The following is a 21,526-nucleotide window of genomic DNA, read 5'->3' as shown; positions in this document are numbered from 1 at the left end:
AATGCATCTCATCACGTCCCCACTCATCCTGACCACAACATTTACTTTCAATGAACACAAACTAATCCTATTACATTAATTATACCCTTTAGAATTATTTACACATGTAGGAAGGTAATTTTGGTTAATGAAGTCCAACTCTGAGTAAGGCTGATGGACAAACTGGATGTAATTTAATGGACTGTAACATAGCGCATTAAGGAGTTGGTAAGATTTGTATTTTTTGGAAGTCTCCTACGCTCACCAAAGCAGCATTTATTTAATAATATAAAAATGGAAAAGTACGACGATTTAAAAAATGCCTTTTTTCTATTCTAATATATTTTAAAATGTAATTCATTGCTGTGAAGGCAATGAAACATTATTAGCAATTTCAGCATGCCTCCAAAAATCCTTCTAATATGCTGATTTGGTGTTCAAGAAGCATTATTAATTATTATTTACGCTGACAGCCGTTATGTCTATGTATAAAACCCTCTTAACTCTCAAGATTTCCCACACGTAGGAGTGCGTGAATCCGAATCAGTCCACAGGTGTACTACTATATCTCATGTTTAATCTAGCTGTTCTTTCCTGTACAGCAGGCAGGTTGCATAAGATGATTTAAATCCATAATCAGATAAACATCTGAAACAGGAAGTCACCTCGGTCACAGCCGACACAGGGAATACTGATTTGGCATCTTTTTATGTCCTTTGAGACTCAATTTCAGGAAGTGACAGTAACCTGTGGACTGATTGAAACATCCTTGGAGAATTCAGGAATGATTTCATTTGCACCTGCAAAGTCATTAGATTCCCACTTGCACCTGTGAGATTGCCCATCTGCATTAATCCAATTTATAGAGATGTCTAATCTTGCCTGGGAAGCGCTCAGCAGTTTTGAACGGAGTGACATAATGAGAAAATATTGTTTAAGGTTTATGAAATTTGCTCGACTAATGGCACAGTGCTACGTTCAGTTCTCATGATACGGAAACGCTGCTAGAACAAAATACCACAAGTGCATGCGAGGTCTCCTGAAAGCATACAAATTGTAAATGTATTTCTAATCAAAAGAAATTGTATTTTGATAGCATGTGTCAACATTATAAAAATTATGGAACCTGTGCATTTTAAGAAATTTATACTTAAAGTATTTCCATAAAATATCAAACAGCACAAATCTTTTCAGCTTTGATAATAATTAAAAAAACATTCTTTAAGGACCAAATCATCATATTATTTCTGAAGAATCAAGTGACATTGAAAACCGGACTGATGCTGAAAACAATTCAGCTTTTGCATCAAACATGTATTAAAGTACATATTGTTGACATTACTACTAAAATTCGTCAAATCAGTCAGTTAACCCAATTAGAAAATGGAATTGACTCTCTTGTGAATTGCAATGGAATCCGAAATTGATGTTACGTTCAGCGCTATTTTTTGTTGTTGCTCTTCTTGAGCCTGATTAAATGCAAGCCTAGCAAAGCAAAGCCAACAGACTGACGTTAAAACTGCAGATTCTCAGTCTTGTTTTGCTAAACACTATCAAATCTAATTGAATCTCATTCTCGGTGGCTGTTTGTAGCCTGTCCCAAAGCTTCACATGCAAACTGGGTGTAGCAAAACAATCTAAAATTAAAAAGGACTTCAGACAAAAGCACAGTTTGCCTTGCGGTGGTCTTGAGAAACACAACATCTGTATCTTACGTGAGATGGACCTCTTCACATCTGGACCGCATCCTGATGGTTTTAGGGGTGTGGGCATGGCCTGACATCTGTACCCAGCTGACGCCAGATGTTTGTAATTGCAATGTGTTGGGCTGTTTGTTAGGAGGGAACTCATCTTTGATGCCTTATGCAGATTTGGCTGCCGTGTTATCATGACAGGATACCAGCCGCACGCAGCCGAGGCAAAACAACATCACTGTAAAACTTGTGGCGCGCTGCGATCGGGACAGCCGCTTCTGTGGTGACTGTTTAGGCGGGACGTCCTCTGGAAAAAAAAGGCATAAACATTTCAAAGAACTTCCATTTCAAGAAAGCACTTCTTTCTTTTTTGTTTAATAACAAAAGTAATGATAATGCTTAAAGGGGTAGTTCACCCAAAAATGAAAATTCAGTCATTAATTACTGTTTTGTTCCAAACCCGTAAGATCTTCATCTTCAAAAAACTATTTTTTGATGGAATCTGACAGTACTCTGACCCTCTATAGACACAGAGAAACGTAGCAAGAACATTGGTAAAATACTCCATGTGACATCAGAAGTTCAAGTGAAATTTTACAAACTTATGAGTATACAGTTTGCTCGCAAATAAAACAATAATCATTTATTCAACGATTCTTGTATCCGAGATACCGTCTTCTGTCATTTTGTGGAGTATCCCAGAACATAATCAACGTTATCAGCGTTGTTTACATTCGGTAGACAGTATGAGCAAGCAGAACGTAAACAACGCTGATTACGTTATTTACGTTCTTGGGTTCTCTACAAATTGAGGAAGACAGTAACTCGGTAAAGATTAAACACAGTAAGATAAAAAATGCCTTAATTAGTGTTGCAAAGATGTCTTACAGGTTTGGAATGACATGAATAATTAATGATAGGATATTTATTTTTGGTGAACTGTCCCTTTAAAATAAATAAATTGGTATGGTCCTAAACATTTCGATAGCAATTAAATCAATATGCAAATTCGACAAAACACTATAGCATTTAGTTTTTACGCTTACTACTAATTTGCCTGGAAAAGATTTATCCCAACTAGGGATGAAAATCACGAAGAACTGACTGAATTGGTTACCGATAATAAATATTTTAATACTTAAAAGGATAAATATTTGGAAAATTAAATGTAATTCCTCTGCCAAATGATCAGATGGTTTTAACAATAAATATATTTAAAAGAGTTTAAAGCTATTAAATAACGTTTCATGGCCGTTTTGGAAATAATCAACATAAATGAAATCAACAAACTGAAAAAATGTGGTAACATATTTAATTCGTTAACATTTATGAAATACCACTGCCAAAATGCACAGTGTGCATCTCCAAAGCCATATGTTTTTGATTCCCTAAAAAAATGGTTTGTGAGTCAGTAAACGAATCAGCTCAAAAGAGTCATTTGTACGGTAATTGAACTACAGTGGTTGCGGTGTAGATTCAGTAGCTGCACCGCGTCATTATTGAACAAACAATGCAGGAAACTTGTGTTTCCCAAGCCAACTTTTCCTAACACTACCAAATCTCTTTTTCATTTCAACATACTCCCTTTTATTTTATTCTCTCTCTCCCTCTCTCTCCATCTTTTGGTAAGATGGTTAGCGTTGGCAGTCTTTTGGAGCATGGCATCTTGTTTTAGAGAGGATATATTTTCAGAAGAAAGTTTTGAAAATAAATGCAGCGTTTACAGGCCGGAAAAGGCTGCGCAGGCCACACGGTTTCCTCTGGTGTAGGGCTTAAGAAAACACCTCCAGTGCCCTCTGGGACGCCGGAGTACTCTGGTAACAGGTTCTAATGAGGCACAATGGCCAGGAGCAGGACATAATGATGCTTGGCAGGATTACTCACAGCTTGAGTATTTACTGTGGAAGATATGAGATCACCCACCGCAAGAAAGGTGTGTGGGCATCCAAGACACTGACTGGAGAGGGTAAAACAATACAAGCAAATCACCATCTGTTACACAGAAACCATAAACCACAAAAGTGATTGTAAATTGCGGGGGGAAGTTTATTTTCATATAGGAAGGCGTTTAGGATTTCGCATAGGATTTTTTTTTTTTTTTTTCCTGAACTGAAAAGCAGAAGATCTCGAGGTGTATAAGAAGCAACACAATTAGCGCTGGATGGAATAAACAGCTTGTGTTAGTCTAGTCACGGAGTTTCTCCTCCAGTGTAATGTTTCACCCCTTCTTCGACAAAAGTCATGCTGATGTACGTCATGAGATCTCACGCTGTTTCCAAGCAGCTGAGACATCACCCCACAATCCCCTCAACCTCTTCGCCACCTTTTTTTTTTTAATCCTGAGAAGCCTCGAACTGATTAAACTCTGATTGTACATCCCGATGACTTCATTAGCTCTACATAAAAACAAGGCGACATAAGAATCACGACAAATGCTTAAGCTAATGTAATTAGTGACAGAAAACATATGGGAAGGATTAAATGGAAAAGATCGTCAGCAGAATTGAAGCAAGGATGAGCCAAAAGGTCATCCAGCAATATTTTTCCACTTCATCGACAGAAAAAGAGCATATTTTACATTTGTTATTGTGACTACAAACAGTTTCGAGTGATGAATGCAAGCCAGGGTTCTTTGGAGTCTACACTCATATGACAATTATTTATTGGCATCTACGGTTCTACGAAAAGCCTTTAACATCCATGGAAACTTTTTCATTCCGCAAAAGGTTTTTTAGAAATTTTAAATGTTCTTCAGACAAGAAAAAAAAAGAGAACTGGGTTGTTTGGCAACCTTGATTTTTAAAAGCACAGAATGAAAAGGTTTTGGAAAGAAAGGTGGTGTTGAAGCCAGGAGAACGTACCTAAATCACAGTATTTATTTACAAGGACAATCATTTCTGATGGAAAAATGAATGACCAGGGTATGAGACATTTCACTTAACTGTTTTATGACTTCTAGCATCTAAAAATAATTTTTTCGACTAGCTGAATGCACCAATGATACTCTGCTTCCTCGTAAGCGAATCAAACAGGACTCTCGTTCGAGATGGAAAATAAACTGCGATAGTTAAACTAACCCAGCCACAAAATCCCAAACTCCTAATCCTGAACAAAATTGCACATCCTCTATTCCCTGTGCATGTTCATGAGATTCAAGCTGAAAAAAGTGAGCGTAAAAAGATTTACAGCTGGGTGAAGCCGAGGGTCACTCTGCAAGCTCCGCTGGTCCAGACCTCAGGTGGTGGGTCTACAAGGTCAACAGCCTGTGAAGCTCATTTCCACTGCAAATCTGCTGGAAGAGGGGCGGGAGAGGTGCAGCGGAGGGTTATGGAGGAAGAGATGGAAATTAAATAAAAAGAGCAGGAGTGAAAGGATGATTTGAGAGCGAAAGTTCAAAGAGCCAAAGGTACGGAAAAGGAAGATCTTTAAGTGCTTGAAACTGAAGTGCTTGACTAAATGCCAATCACAAGGCTTAAAGCAATCCAAAGAAAAAGAATTGGAATGAATAGGGAAAAACAGGCTCACTGGATGGGAGCAGTTCAAGTAAAAACATTAATATACATATATATACATATATACACATATATATATATATATATACACTATATATATATATATATATAAGCTATATATATATATATATATATATATATATATATATATTATTCACTCAACAAAATGATAAATGCAAGATAAAAGCTGCACATGTGCAATAACCACGTGCAGTTTCAGTCAGTCAGTATCTGGTGTGACCACTATTAGCTTCACACAGTGGAACATCTTCTCATAGACTTGATCAGGTTGTTGATCGTGGCCAGTGGAATGTCGGTCTCTTCCTCTTCAGTGACTGTGTGAAGTTGGCTGGAACTAGAACAAGCTGTCGTATACGCCTATCCAGATCATCCCAAACATTCTCTGTGAAGTGGATGATTATCTTCGGGAAAGTAGAAGTGCTCACTAACACAGATTTAGACACATTTGTGAACAATATTTGAGAGAAATATCATGTACATTTAAAAAAGTCTTAGATCTAATTAAATTGAGATTAGTCTATGCTTTTTTGATTCAATAAAATAAGCTCAATGGAGTCATTTGAGCTATAGATTCAGTGGCCGTGTGGGGGCAGCAGAATAGATGGTGCAAGAAACTGACTGAAAGGTTCTTTGAAAAACAAATGTAAAAGAACCTACTCAAGGGTCGTTTGTGCTGTAAATTCAGAAATAGTGCTGCCATCTGTCAGGGATATGAACCAGTTTTGTTGTGTTTCCCCTCCCCGTGTGTTCATTGACTCCCAATGACTGTTAATTTGAGTTCAGGTGTGTTTCGTTCTCCCTTGCTTATCCTGTGTTTAAAAGCCCCATTCAGTTAGTGTTTGTCGGTCCTTGAACGTCTTCATGCCTGCCCTGTACCCTTTGTTTCTAAGTTGAATGATTAAAAGACTTGTTTACTCCACATCTCCTGCATTCTCCCTGCAGCACGGGTGTAACAGAATGCTGCTTAATAAATAGAATACATTATTTTTTTTTAATGGCTCAATATGACAAAAATACAAATGTTTCTTTAAAAAAAAATTTATTTTAGGATTCAGATTTAAGTGGCAATGGTGACGGTTGCATAAAAAAAAAAAAAAAAAAATCTGTTTTAAGTGTGGAAAATTGTGGATCTAAACTTACTTTATTATTAATCCACAAGCTATTTGTCATTTATACCATAAAAAAATTCATTAATGTCCCTTTTTTTTTTTAAATTAACAGCTGCTCCTAAAATTCTGCCCAGACTATAGTACTTGAATGAGTTGTTATTAGATACAGTCTAGTCTAAATCACAGCTCTTGTATCTGGCTCCCCAACCCTACAACTAAAGGGGACCCTTAATTCATTCAGTCTGGTGGGGTTGCAAAGAGGATAAGGGACTATCAAATGTCCACTCCCCGTCACCGTTCCCCCTTTAGGTTTTTTCATTCATCTCCTTCCACCTCTCCATCAGGTCTCATTCAGCAGAGTCAAGGGAGAGGGCAGCCAGAATCAGCCTAAGAGGCTGGATTAGGGCAGCTCAGAGCGGATGAAGACGGCCTTAGGTTTTATGTTGTACGAGTGGTAATTAAGCCCTGCTTTATGTACTCTGTCGGAAAGTACAAATGTACTGATAGTCAAAGATTGTGGGGCCCTGATATCATAATGGGTTAAGATCAAGACTACAAACACAGACTGCAGGTTTGACTCTGGGTGGAACAAATGGCTGGCTGTCTGATGCATTACTCAGGGAAGTTTTTACAGTTTCTGAAAAAAATTGTTCATATTTGTGACCACGAAACCAGTCATATGGGTATTTTTCTAATGAATACCATCTATAAATCTCAATTTAAATCAATATCTCAATAGAAAGATTGAGAAAATGTCATTAAATTTAGATCTTAGCAATGCATGTTACTAATCAAAAAATGTATTTGATACATTTACAAAAGATCTTTAATGTCCTAATAATTGTTGACAAAAAAATAAATAAATAAAAATAAATAATCTTGATTCATACAGTGTATTTTTGGCTATTGCTACAAATATACCCAAGTGACTTAAGACTGGTTTTGTGCTCCAGGGTCACATTTAGAGTGATTACCTATGAAGTAATAATCGTCATCACCAACAAACAATACAACCTAAAAATATTCTGAAGTGATAAGAAATATAGACATATGCAATAATTCAAACGGCTGCACAAGAGAAAACTAAATTCTGAGCAGCCGCCTGAAAGCAGCCCATCAGACCTCTAGAGGCACTTCACAAAAATAACGACTCTCACATGGAAACACAAACCTAAATGTGGGAAAACATGACAAATGCTAAACAGATTTTAACCCTGTGGTCTTGTGCAGCAAAAAATAAATAAAAAAACAAAACGCACTATTTTAACTACTCCCAGACTGCAAAACCCAACTGTTTGGTTTTCTCTTTTTGGACTTTTCTTTAACAAGGATGTATTCATTTGATCAGAAATGACAGTAAAGACATTCTTACAAAAAAAAAAAAAAAAAAAAAAGTTTCAAAAAGGAGTTTAACAAAAACATTAAGATGTAGTAAAGGCTACTGGAATAAATTACATATTAAACATATATATAAATAAACAATTACACAATATAATTAAAAATTCATCTTTTCAATCAGAAAGAATAATTATGCTTATTAGAATAAAATATTTACTACATTTTAAACAAATAAATGCAGCCTTATAGGCTATTTTAAAAAAACTTTTTTTTTTTTTTTTTTTCAAACATTTGAATGGTAGTGTATATCAGGACTGTTTAGTATTTAAAAAAAGAAGCGGAATAATCTCTAGACTTCAGACTTCATTGTACCACAAGTATTTTCAGAGCTAGGCTCATGGAGAGAGCGAGAGAGCGAGAGATAGCGAGAGAGAGCGAGAGAGAAAAAAAAAAAAAAGTGTCTACGATAATGCTATTCTCCATCAACCACTAACAGATATCATCGTTAATGTCTCTGTGCTACACAACAGGAGTGTCAGCTATCTTTGTCATTGCGGGCCAGAGATCTTAAAATAGAGCTGTATGTGTGCTGAGTCAGCACATTCTCAATGATAGATGATAGATGTAAAACTGAACACTGTGGAGGAAAGCCACTGATGGCAGCTAACTGCAAATCTGGCATGTCTGTGGTTTTCTGAAGCATTCCTTGACGAGTGAACAGATTATGGGGTTGCTTCTAAATTTCAAAAATCCTTAAAACTGATCTGAAAAGCAAGCACGCCGCATTCTAGATTTTCTCTAGGGTAAACGCCTGGAATTGTAATATTACGATCACAGAATATTAAATATGACAATGTTCTGTTTGGAAGAAAAGAAATCCCTTTGTCTGCCTTTGCGGTTTGTTAAAAAAGCTTGACAGTGAGTTTGCCAGCGAGATCAAGAGAAGTATGTCAGAAGTGTGTTTCTAATGCCCGTTGCTTTCTATGGTGCCAATATTTAGTGGTTATTAAGCAATATACTCATATTACTTGTTCCATTCTCATTTCTTCAGATTTAATATGAAAATGGCAGACAGGATTTCACAATCTTTCAACAGGGTTGAACGGTTTGCTGCAAGCCAAAGGCAAGTGTTAAGGCGCCACCTGCTGTTTATTAATAGAAACATTTCAAAACAACAGAGTGATGCTTTACACTGCTTTCCATCTTTTAATAAAAATTTTAATATATAAACATTTTACATATACATTTTTACACTTCTTTTTCCTGCTGAACATTGCTAACTTTCGTACTTACAGTAGAACAAATCAAGAAAAGTTTAAAAATGATTGCAGTAGCTATAAAAAAGTGCATCTCTCATGTTAACCGAAGAACCGAAGTAAACCAGGCAACTAGAAAGCAAAGACAGCAGTGCCTTTTGAATTTCTTGCCAAAAGTGGAAATTGCTTTCATAGTTCTGGATTTCATTCTTGTGTTTCAACTCACATTTAGTGTTTCACCAGACGAGTCCAGTCACCCATCAGCCTTCCAGTAACGCCTGGGTGTCTATCATCACCAGTTCTTCATCATGCACCCACTTCTCCTCTCCCAGCGGGGGAAGCGAGGTTCGAGGTGACTCGTTCTGTGGAGGTTTGGGAGTCACAGATCTTCGTGGGGGATTGAAGGTCCTGTTAATGCAAGGAGAAGCTGTAGTTTTCAGAGGAGCAAGGGGTGGAGGGGACGGGATACGTGACAGGTAATCCAAACCACGTCTTCTCTTCAAACTTTTGGGATCTTTTCCCTCGCTGGTACATGCAGGCGCAGGAGTTCTCCTATTTAGTGGAGTGAAAGGCGAGAAAACGCTGCTTTTCTGCTTTGGGGTTACCTGGGAATTTCAACAGAAGAACACAATACATTGAAATCGTATAGAAATCTTTTGTAACATTAATTTTACTGTTGACCAGTTTAACTCATGATGAATAAAAGTAAATTTCTTAAAATAATCAGGGGTAATCATGGTTAATTGCATCCAAAATAAACATTTATGTATATAATATGTAAATATAATAATATTTATGTATATACACATACGTCTGTATGTCTTTAAATATACATAAAAATTACACACATACATGATGTGATTAATCATTATGCGGCACTAAATTTAATCACTTATTATTTAAAAAAAAAAAAAAAAAAACAATGTTAAAGTGATAACACTACAGTTTGAATCAATTTTATGTGGACATCTGTATACAATCAGTAATTGACAATAAAAATTACAGCTACATTCTTTTAATTTTTTAAGACGTAGATGCTTTCATGTGTATAGAACAAAGTTGGAGTTAATAATTACAGTGACGCATGCTGTAACAAGCACCACTAATAAACCCAATCTTTCACCACATAAGAAGAAAAAAGTCATACTAACTCTGCCATTCATTTTTGTATTAGACTGCACAGCAGGAGTTCTTGGAGACTGAAAAGAACCCAAGACACCTGAAGGAACCACATCTGAGACCTTCTCCTCTGCAATGCTGAAAAAACTCTCACAAGTCTGTGTAAACAATGAACATGCAAAGTCTAATAAGCAAACAACAAAAGACATGCAGTCTCGCTCTTTGATGGTACTTAAATACAAAACGTTTTAAAGCTGATTCATTAACCTGGACAAAGTTCTTTAGACAGGTCATAGCTTCTTGCAGATGGGATTCTTTGGGGTTTACAGAGAACACAGCTTGTTCTCCTGCATAAAGGCTTGGTACAGGTCCAGAGAGCGGTCTCATCTGAACATTACTAAGAGCAACCAGCGCTCTCAGCTTTACCAGCTCTTCTATAGCTAACTGTTCCAGACTATTGTAGGTTCTCACAGAGATCTGGTCAAAGTTCTCATCCACAAGATGCAGTAATGGGGGATGGCCTGAGAAGACATGCAAACAGTAACCATGTGTTTGAAGATAAAAAGGTTTGAGGTAACTAACTGGTAGACTCGTTTGGGAATTAATGAAATTTACCTTGTTTTCCCTCTATGGAGACGATACATCCCACAATGTCCACCTCCCCACAAGGTGAGAAGAATTGAGGGTTTTGAAGTTCTCTGAAGCGTACACATTCTCGAGCACGGAAATGCAGATGCGACCATTCTGGAGACACCTAGCTCCAACACATTTTATGCAAGACGATTTCATATGCTTTTAATGAAAACAGAAAAGTCTGTCTAAAAGTAACATTTAGTTTACCTCAACTTCCTGGAAGAATGTTTTCTTGGTGGCAGTGAACTGAATGTGAGCAATGCCTGAGCGTTTCTTCCCCTCTGATGTGGCGAGGTGATAAGCCCTGTATCTGTTGCCCTCTCTTAGCAAGCCGTACAGGTCTTGCGATGGGCGCCAGATATTCAGGGTGTAAACTAAGAAATGAAATGGTACCAAGCCAAAACAGGTTCAATTGGCTCCTTCAACACCTAGACAAATAGTGCAGATGATATCCATTTTGCTCACCGCAGTTGCTCTGCAGGTCATTGGCGTCAGAAATGCTGAGCTTCCAAACAGGAGTGACATCTCGATTAGGACACCCACCATCAGTTGCCTGGGCTTCCATTACAGCCTTCTGCATACGCTCCTGAAGCTCTGCCTGCCTGTTTTCCTCCAAACAGCATCTGTACTTATGCACTGCATCCATCTGTCTCGCACTTAGATAGGCCTACGTGAAAAGTATGTCATTGATAAATGCTTGTATTTTTTATTAAAAAGTTTAAATCACACAGTGCTGATTTATTAACTACTTTCTTTGTGTTCACTACCCATTGGTAAAAATAAGCCAAAAATGCATTAATTTTGCAGATTAACCTCAACAGCAGGATCCCTCTCCATTGCCTCATACAAGTCCTCCCCATCCTGCAGAGCTTCAATCTCATGTTGACTAAATGTCCTCCTTTGGCCTCGACTTTTTTTTTTACCTTACACATGGAGGAAAAATACTCAATCTTTGTGATCCTTGATATGCATACAAAAAAGGTTAACATAAATGAAAAACAACAACAACAAAAAATCTAATAACCTTCCATTTCTTTTTCGAATTTGGTCTGCATTTTGGAAATAAGAAGATCCATGGATTTGTGCTTGAAGTTACTGTGTTTTGTGGCCTCTCGATCTTCTGCACGATCATTGCGAAATATAAAGACACCGTTGGGCCTCTTCTCCATCCACTGTTTGATGACAAACCCAGGCATTAATTTTGTACAAAAGCAAAATTATACACTTCAATCATCTTTCATAGCAGTTGAGCAGACCTGAGTGGGGTAACTTCTCAACACTACAATGTTCACACAGCTCACAACACCTCCAGTAGTGAACAGTGACGATAGTGAGAGGCTGATAGGCCGAGGGTCACGATAGTACCCTAACTTAGTGTCCCACCGAGCTCGCCTTGTGCTGTTAGCCGAAATCTGAAATTTAAAAATGACAAATGAAATCAAGTCTAGGAGGATTTAGCAGTCATGGATCATCTTAGTTGAACTCCAATTTCACCTTGAGCATCAGAGATTCAGGAGCTTCCAGTGGAGGACAGGCTTCTTGGGAACCAACCAACTCTGCTCCACTGCTCACAATCTTATCACCGATTCGGAGACGACCCTTGTTTAGCATGGCAGAGAGTGGAGGGTCTAACAGGCCTTTGATGGAGTACCAGCCATCTGTGAGCCAGACCGTACAGGATTCCATCTTTGCATTAGGACTTTTGTCATCTTTCTCTGGCTTTTCTGGATTTTGACAAGTTTGAGCAACACCACATACACAGAGCACTAATGTTTTAGCTGGAGTATCATCCCTCTCCATGATCCTCCTGACTGCAGATCTCTGACTGTGGTCTACCTCCACATCATATCTAATTGCAAATACCAAACGGTTAAGAGTTGTTTGAAAACTTTGGGTTAAAAAAAAAAAAAAGTTTTACTAAGATTCAGTACCTGAATTTTAGCTGCAGAAGTACTTGCTCTGGAGTCAAACAAAGGCCACCCATCAAATCTGGAAAAGTTCTTTCCATGGAGGCCCGCTTCCATACAATCCATCGGTAATGGTTGAATACCCAGGCCTCACTGATCAATTTGGGATCAACACCAGGGGTGTCGCACAATGCTCTACCAAAAAAAAAAGGTGCATTAAACAAACTAATTCCATAAAATGTGTTGTTTTGCATGATGTATTGATATAGTTAAAATACACCATGTTTACCTATAAAATTCATATTTCCCCACAGTACCCTTATTGTCTGGAACCAACCAGCCTCCATCTGCCAGCTGAAGACCACCAGACTCCATGAGGAGCTCATGTTTGAAGAAGTCACTACAGTGAAATCTGAATGATTCAGCATTTTCACTTGTTATTTGTAAGACATTGTGATGTACACCGTGCTGATACAGCTAAGATGGAGTAAGATGCAAGAAAAATTGTTACAGAAATGTACCTTCTCCAAAGTAGCTTTGCATTGACACAGTGGAATAAATGAGCATCAAAAAAGTAAAAAAAAAATGTACCTCCTCCTGTGTGTATTGGCCAGGACATTTGGTTCCCACAACATCTCTCAGACCTGTCCTGGGGACACCAGAAGTCTTAGCAAGGTAAAGGCTGCCAGGTAGAGGATGAATAGCCAGTTTTTTCTTCTTTCTGAGTCTCATGTCTTGCATATCCCTGGCTAGGTTTAAGGTCTCTCTGTATGGCTGGGTGTCTGTCAACGTCAAAAATCATTGCTGTATTTACTTGTAAAAACAGCTGTACAAATTGGCACAATCCCAATGCTGAGACAATTTATATTTAAAATGCAAAATAAGAAAATAGTAAATAGCTACCTTTCCCTTTAGCATCCATGATTTTCAAAGGTACGCTTTCCACTGAAGTGGTTGGTTTAGGGTTAGAACCCTCATGTAGACTCTTCCCGTCACAGTGCTGTGCAACACTATCACTATGTGATGTAGAAGTTGTCATATTTTGGTCTATTTGATTTCTGTGCTCAGCTGTTTCTTTGTTTTCCTTCCTAAAAGGTGGTATAAAACCAGTGGACACTTTAGAGACATCTTGACAGTTTGATGTCCCACTCTTCAAAACCCTTTGAAAAGGGGGCACAAACACTCCTTTAGAGTCGGGGTTGTGTGTGTCTTGGACAGATATAGTTGAACATGGTTGCTCGAGGTCATTTGACTTTTGGTCCATAAAATGCCTGTATATTTAAAAGAACTTGTAAGAATTAAAGATACCTTGTGATATTAAATGGTAAGGAGTTAACTATTAAAACACTAAAACAACCTACCGATCTGGACGAGTGACATTCGGCTTGAGGTGGACATTATAAGTGAAGACACGCCTGTCTCTTAGAGTTCCTACAACAGGGATTAAACGTAAAATATAAAGGTATACAGGTTAAACAACTTACAATAAAATACAATGCAAAACTATTTTTTTCAGTTATTTATAAATAAAAGATCTAACCATTTGGACAGGTTTTCAGTGGTATGAGGCATGAGGTCTTTGCATCTAATGATCGGTCAAACTCTAAGAGAAGTTGTCTTTTCAAAGGTGGCTGACCTGAATCTAAACACAACAAAGCATTATACACAATGAGTTAAATTAAAATGATTTAATTCATACAAAATGACTCAAAACATGAAACATTTTGTTAGGCTGTACCTGCTACATTTCTGGCATCAAATGGACGCTTCCTTCTGTTCTGAGTAAAAGATCCCTGTGCCTGTAGATCATGAACAGATGGACTTTTTTTGTCCTCTGTCATGGCCAAACTTGCTGATTCATTCAGGTCATCATCTGCCAGCAAAGCTTTAGTGCAAGCCATTGCTTCCTGCTCAAAGTACTTCTGCTGGGTATCTGTGCAACTGTTAAAATTCAAAGAGTGCAAGTCTAGCTGTGCAGGTTCATTCTGAGGTGCTTTAGATGGCAAAGAATGCAGAATGGTTCCGGTTTGTCTCTTCTTATTTTGAGGACAGCATTCTGAGAAATCACTCTGTAGAAGCTGGCTATCAGTAACAGTAAATTGGGCATCACAGTCTCTGAATAATTTAGAAGCTTCTTCAAGGGCAACTTTTGATACAGACACATCTTTACCACTTGCAGTGCTGAAACTATATTTTTTCTTGTTTAGTGTTTCAAACTTTAGGTTTCCATCTACTATGTCCTCACTGATTTCAGAATTCTTAGTTTGAGGTTGGACTTCCTTAGATGAAAAATTTCCCTCTTCACAATCTTTAAAAAGACTTTCTGCCCTCTGAAGTGCACTCATAGAGATTGCCACCTTCTTCCCTCCTGCTGTAGAGAATCCTATGCTGTTTCTTGAAGAATTTTCAGGTCCATGATGCAAGGAAATGTCATCATAACCTGCAAATGCCGCTCTAACTTCATTCAGTGCCTCATTTACAGAGACAGTAACGTCCTTGCCACTAGCACTGCTAAAACCTTTACAGCCTTGATTCTGAAGACTCCCAGAAACAAAACTCTCCTCTTCACACTCTTTAAAAAGGCTCTTCGCCCTTTGTAGGGCAGTAGCAGAGAAAGTGACCTTCTTCCCTCCAGCTGTAGAGAATCCCATGTTTTTTCCTGAAGAACTTTCCATCTCGTGCTCATGAATGGAGGAGACATCAATACAGCCCACAAATGCTGCCTGTACTTTAGTCATTGGCTTTTTTGAGACATCACTGAAACCTTGGTGCTGAAGATCTTCAGAGGATAAACTCTCTTCACAATCTCTGAAGAGATACTTTGCCATTTGTAACCCAGAAGCAGAGATAGACAACAGTTTTCCTCCTGCAGTAGAGAATCCTTTGTGTTTTCTTAAACAACTAGTTTCCATTTGGATATCAACAACCTGTGTTGTATTTGGAGATCCATCTGCAGATGACAAATTCTCTACAGACTCCAACAACAGATCCTTAGCTTTCTGTAGTGCCCCAGCTGAGATGGACACCTTTTTACCACTGGCAGTACTGAAAGCACAGTTGCTGTATAACTCAGAAGAATGCTTAAATTCACTTTGAAGGCCTTTCAGCTGACCTTCTTCTTGCTGGACTGAAGAGGGCTGCAACAAGAGGTCATCAGTCAGGTCAGTGTCTCTGAGAACAGCATTGGTGTCAATGAGAGACACATTTGAAAATCTCATACTTTTACAATTCTCAGTAAATAAATTTACTTGTTTGAGTTCAGCATCCAGTTTTTTGAGTTCAACATCCAGTTTGTCATTTGTTCCCTCCTTTTTCTCAGATTCCAAGATAATATTTTCATCACAATTTTTAAATATGGCTTCTGCCTTCTTAAGGGCACCGGCTGAAATGGAAACTCCTTTCCCGCTGGCAGTCTGAAAGCCATAGCCTTCCACTGACTGATTTGACAAGGTTTCTGAGATAAAAACCTTTGCAAGAACTTCTTTAGGATCACTGCTAGATTTCTGTTCTTGAAAGACCTTCTCACTTTCGAAGGAAGGATTATCCACACCATCAGATATTTCAGTTTCTTGTAAGTGTGGCTGAGATATTTTCATACAGGCATTTGTACAAGAAACTGCTTTTGTTTTGAGGCTTGTTGTTGACATAGAGGTATCATGTTTTCCAAAAGCATTTTCCTCTAAGCTGTCAACATCATTAAGAAGTATTCTTGCTTGCAGAAGAGCTTTTTCAGACACTTTCAGCTTTTCACCGCTGGCTGTACTAAATCCAAAATGACTATTGAAGTCAACACAAACAACATCTGTTTTTTCACCTAAACAATTCTGCTCTGTTCCTTCATTTCCTGCCAATTGCTTATGTATCTCTTTAAGAGCTCCATTTACAACTCCACAGCTGAAATTTCCATCTTGTTTAATCTGAACATAGGTTTTATTTTCTGTGTTCAAACTGTCAGAAATATTGACTGAAGGCTCTGTTTTAGCATGCTCTGGCTTTACTTCTTGAAAATCCATGTTGACTTCCCTATTAAATATGGCTTTTTGATCATCCTCTTCAAAAAAGTACCTTGCATTGTTTAAACTCTTTTCTGAGATGCTTATAGCTGTCCCTTTAGCAGTTTTAAAACCAAAACAATTTACTGAAGTGTTATCAATCAAACAAGATGGTACAGTCTTCATATTAAGTAAAGAACGGTCTTCAGCCGCTGACAAAGGAACCATGGCATATTGGGTTTTCTTTGACATGGTGCATGATAATTTGGCAGCATCCTCAATTTGAATGTGATTAGAACCATTTACTGAAAAAGTGTCTGTCTTGACAGGATGTTTTCGTTTCACAACATCACAGCTAAAACTATCATCAAAGTCAATTCCGTTGAGTATATCGGGATCCCACTCTTTCTCTGCAGTGTGGCTGTCTGAGCCAAGATTTGTTGGTTTGAACTGGGTAAATTCATGTTGACTATTTTCTTCCTCCAAAAGATTGCACAATTCTGTAACATCAGCCTTTTGAGACGCTGTCAAAGTGCCTTTCTCCTCATCACCATCACGGCTGGAGTTCACTGCAGTGGGTTTGTGTGTGCTGCTAATGTCAAACACAGTCTGTCTTTCAGCACTTCTTTTGAAATCCAAATTTTGATGAATGCACTTTGATGAGTCTGAACCTCTCACCAATTTCTCTTTCAAAAGATTCTCTGTTTGAAAGCCAACATTTAAAACTGTAATATTCCTCTTTGAACCGGTTTTATAATCAGATTCATTTGACTGTGGTGAAGAGCAGCTTGAAATACTAATTTTCAAACTCTTTGGACTGTCATTCTTGGGAGCAACACTGACACACACTCTTGTTGCATGTTGAGAGAAGATGGACTGTCCTGTGGACGATTTATTTACATTAGCGCTTCCTGAAATGGGTTTGCACAATGTCTCTGTGGCCTGATAATGTATTGGAGTAGTTCCATTTAAGGTGTCGATTAAAAAATTCCCCGCAGCTTCATCTAGTGATACTTTGGCCTTTATTATGGCCTCATCAGGTATGGAAATGGCCTTGTTGTTTGCCGTTTTAAAAGAAGGAAAAAACTCTTTGATGTCTGCACACAAGGCTGTTGCACCATCCAAATCTGAAAAGGTGGAGGGGCAACCACTGTCATGACTAATTTCAAAAGTTGTAAGCATGACTGTTGACTTGTTTAGAGAGGTCACAGAAATGTCTGCTAAACCAGAGATGTCATTGTCACTACCAACTTTGTTCTTCTCCTCAACTTCTGCTTTATGTTGCACTCTGCCATTTTGGTCGCACTGTACAGTCTGGTCAAGCAGTGCTCCTGGCATTATTTCTTGTGTGAAATCCTCTGCAAATGCCTTGGAAAGCTGCGTCATATCTAGTCCAAGATCAAGATCATGGATTTCTGTAGGCAACTGTTTGATGTCTTGAGGCTCTGTATGATTTTTGACTGCATTTTCACTGGAAACTGTAGATTCATTTAGGTCACTAGACTCTACCAAAGAGGGATTTTCTGTAAAATTCAGAGCAAATATGTTTAAAATACATTTTAAAATAAAATATTTAGAAGAAAAAGTAATACATTGAACACCTAACCTTTGAGCATTTGGTCCAAACATCTTGGTTGAGTGTCATTGAGTGTCGACAGATCTGAACTTGGCACTTGATACACAAATTTTCGGAGCTTTCTAGAAAGCATAAAAGCAGGTGTTTTGTCTAACAAAGACTTCTGACATGGAGATCCTTCTGGATAAGACTTGAGTTTCACACTCTGTGAAAAAGTTTGGCTACTTTCTGCAATGCAGTTGAAAACAGTATGACTATTAGTTTCACTAGAGGCAACAGTGTTGTGATTATTTATCAAAGACGAGTCCGGACAGTCTCCATTAAGAATGGATTCTGATAAACTTAGTGGGGTCCACTTAATGATATCTTTATTTTTGCTTGGGCTTTTTATTTCTGCCTCATCCATTAATATCTCTTCTGGCTCTGAAGTTAGATCAGCTGATTTGACATCCTTTGAAGAATCGGTTATTCTCCTTCTGATCCTTTCTTTGGTTTTGATTCTTCGCAGAGTTGAAGTGCTGTTACTGAAAAATATTGACAACACATCCTCAGCACCATCAAGAACATTCTGCACCGTGCTGCGGACATCCCCATCCTCTATAGCGAAGGGAACCTTCTGCTTCCACAAGCCACTTTTGTCAAGGGATGCACTTGGAGAGCAAACAGGCTTTTCTCCCAGGTCATCAGCCTGAATAGCCTCGCTTTTGGCTATCACTGAACAGTAAAGGTCAGAATAATCAGAATTATCTTGGAGTTAATAATATCCGCATGCATGTAAAATTAACTTTTTTGCTTATTTTCTGTATAGTTTCCAAGATACTGTGTCACACTCACCTTGTTTTAGTGTTGTATCACTCAATGTATCATTGCTTGCAGAGCCTTTTGAAAGAGATGGGAAGAGTTTCCGCACAAACTAGTGTACAGGAGTGGAAACAAAGCTATCAGCATTAATTACATATTTGTAAAAACAGACTCTCAGCATATCAGACACCATAACCCAACAGATACAGATATTTAGATTTGCACTTACAATTGCTTCCTTGTCTTTGATGTCACTTAATGGAGCAAGTTCCTCAGTCTTAGCTAAAGAGAAAAATTTGAATATCTTATATGGGCAACACATGCAATTCAATGGATTCATGATACAATGAATTAATAAAATGTATTTTTTTAATAATTTTAACACTCTATTAAAACATTCTCCTCTACTACATTCATCTAAAAAATATTTTTTTATACATATACAATTAATTTAACATATGTGCAACATCACAGCGAGAGTTCATAAGCAGTTCATTTTTATACACACGCAGTATCACAGTGGGAGTCAAAGAGGATGGCGTGTTAAAGGAGCTGGTCCAAGATAGGTCAGGGTTGATTTGTGCCCCGAGGCTCTCCGATATCTGCTTTACAGAACGTGCCTTTAACAAAACAAAGCCAGCATTATGATTAATGTCTAGAACCCCATCTGAAAATAATGCGAAAGTGTTTGTGAAAGAGGATGGCAATAACATGCAATAATAAAATAAGTAAATTAATAAAACAAAGGTATACTAACATGATATGACAAGATTTGAGATTTGCATTCACTTACCAAAGACCTTTTTGGTGTATCCTGATGTTCTGTGATGTCACATATGGAAGTTGTTAAAAAATAAAGTGCAGTATTTAATGTTAGAATACAAATCAATCTTTTTATAAACTTTTAAAGAAAGAAAAATGAAAGATAATTTAAAACTCGCTTACCAAAGCAATTCCTAGGTTTTTCATCAAACGTTTGACTAAAAAGGATAGAAGAGAAACTTTCATTAAATGTTCTGCTTGACTTTAAATTATTCTCATGCTCATAAGTCTCATAAACAAAATACCTGTCTTTGGCTGAACCAAACAAACATGGGCTTGATTCTGTCCAGGGAAAAGCTGATGAGTCTCCATTAGTCACTGAGTGAAAGAAAAAAACAAACTATTTTACAGGACTATGTGCTTACAGATACTTCATATATAACACAACGACTGTGATACCTTCATAAGGCGACTCTTCATGAGGAACGGAAGCAGGCGACTGAAAGCATCGCTGCTTGAATATTTTGGGTGTAGAAAACATCTGACTGGCCAAGGCTGAGGTCTCTGGTACTTTGAGCGTCTCATCCTCCTCAGCTTTTGAACTGTCAGGACATACTTCATCTCTAGAAGCTTTTGCAGTCAACTCCTCAAACCAGTCAGGGTTAAGAGGTCCAAGCTCTTAATTCACAATAAATCAGATCAGATTCAAAGATTCGAAATACGGCAAACTCATATATAGATATATTTTATCTTAATTTCATTAATATTATTGTGTGTACCTTCGTCAATCTGAGGAAAGAAACTGTAAAACATGCTGCCATGAGTGTGATGCTGTTAAATGTGAACCAAGTTCAATATCGTAATTGGACCTACAAATAAACAAGCAAAAACATAAAAATGCAATATCTTGCATCTCTGACAAGAATGCATCTGTCTTATATTACGTGTTTATTACGTAACAGTTTGTCATCGAGATTAAATTAACAGCAGTTAAGCAGGTAACGGCCTTTGTCAACCATATCACTGTTTACCAGCTATCCGAACTAGCTACAGACAGGAAATCAGTTCTAAAAGTTACCGTAAATGAACGTGTTGGCACGGATGAGAGCTTTTTGTAACGTATAAGTTTTCGAAGGTCACTGAAATTTCGTCTTCATCTCCGATTCAAGTCGTCTTATTTCCTGAAATGTTCTGAGAGGACCTGTTTACTCTACGCGTGGATAAAGCTGGTTTAACACATCCCGCCAATAAGCGCCGTGTCGTCAACGGAAGCGAAGTTGTCTCGACCAATCAAAACGCGCGCGTCACTTCGGAGGGGGTGGCCTTATGTTCACTTAATCGAAACTAGAAAAAGTTTATAGTTCATGAGAGAGTGTGAGAGAAAGAGAGTCAGAGTGAGTATGTTTGTATCTACTATATTCTTTTCTGAATTACTTTAATAATGAAAAAAATATGGATTTTTTCGATGGAGTGCGCATAGTTTTGGACAACGTTTGTTCAGTAGTTATATATATATATATAATATAATATATATATATATATATATATATATATATATATATATATATATATATATATATATATATATATATATATATATAAAAAACAGGCATATAACAGAAATATACATATGAGGATTGTACAAATTGCACAACCCACAAGTGTGTAATAAAGAGTGTCTTTATTATTTCCGTCATGATGCACCAGAGGGCGCACTACCATAAAAATACTACATAATACATTGCTTGATTTTAGTTATGATCATCTCATTTAATCTTAACTTTAGGAAGAGGTAATATAAATATAATATAGTTCAACAAAAAAAAA

General features: G+C 37.6%; 1 protein-coding gene across 1 annotated transcript; it reads right to left on the bottom strand.

Annotated features, from left to right (window-relative positions):
- Nucleotides 1-8,845: 8,845 nt before the first annotated feature.
- On the bottom strand, nt 8,846-20,936 carry brca2 (BRCA2 DNA repair associated). Its single transcript, XM_043259744.1, has 27 exons — nt 20,778-20,936; nt 20,479-20,568; nt 20,159-20,377; nt 20,005-20,077; nt 19,883-19,917; nt 19,731-19,759; nt 19,446-19,557; nt 19,167-19,219; nt 18,971-19,049; nt 18,167-18,850; nt 14,307-18,083; nt 14,109-14,210; nt 13,930-13,999; nt 13,472-13,839; nt 13,160-13,350; nt 12,858-13,045; nt 12,593-12,763; nt 12,156-12,510; nt 11,918-12,073; nt 11,686-11,833; nt 11,475-11,584; nt 11,127-11,328; nt 10,869-11,035; nt 10,644-10,782; nt 10,296-10,549; nt 10,061-10,186; nt 8,846-9,514 (listed from the first exon to the last, which is right to left on the bottom strand). Exons 2-27 carry the CDS (start codon nt 20,510-20,512, stop codon nt 9,170-9,172), a joined length of 8,187 nt encoding a protein of 2,728 aa, XP_043115679.1. The 5' UTR covers nt 20,513-20,568; nt 20,778-20,936; the 3' UTR covers nt 8,846-9,169.
- Between the last annotated feature and the right edge of the window lie 590 nt (nt 20,937-21,526).

The sequence above is a fragment of the Puntigrus tetrazona genome, chromosome 15 (genome assembly GCF_018831695.1).
Source record: "Puntigrus tetrazona isolate hp1 chromosome 15, ASM1883169v1, whole genome shotgun sequence".
In the NCBI taxonomy this organism is placed as follows: domain Eukaryota; kingdom Metazoa; phylum Chordata; class Actinopteri; order Cypriniformes; family Cyprinidae; genus Puntigrus; species Puntigrus tetrazona.
Note: the sequence above shows the minus strand (reverse complement) of the source record. Positions and strands in the feature narration are given on the sequence as shown.

Excerpts from the sequence above, each read along its gene's own strand:
- brca2 (XM_043259744.1), bottom strand. The coding sequence starts at position 20,512 with ATGTTTTACAGTTTCTTTCCTCAGATTGACGAAG. Across the intron at positions 19,918-20,004 it reads TTTGGTTCAGCCAAAGACAG|TCAAACGTTTGATGAAAAAC; the intron begins GTATTTTGTTTA and ends TATCCTTTTTAG. Across the intron at positions 11,585-11,685 it reads ATTCGAAAAAGAAATGGAAG|GTAAAAAAAAAAGTCGAGGC; the intron begins GTTATTAGATTT and ends TCCATGTGTAAG.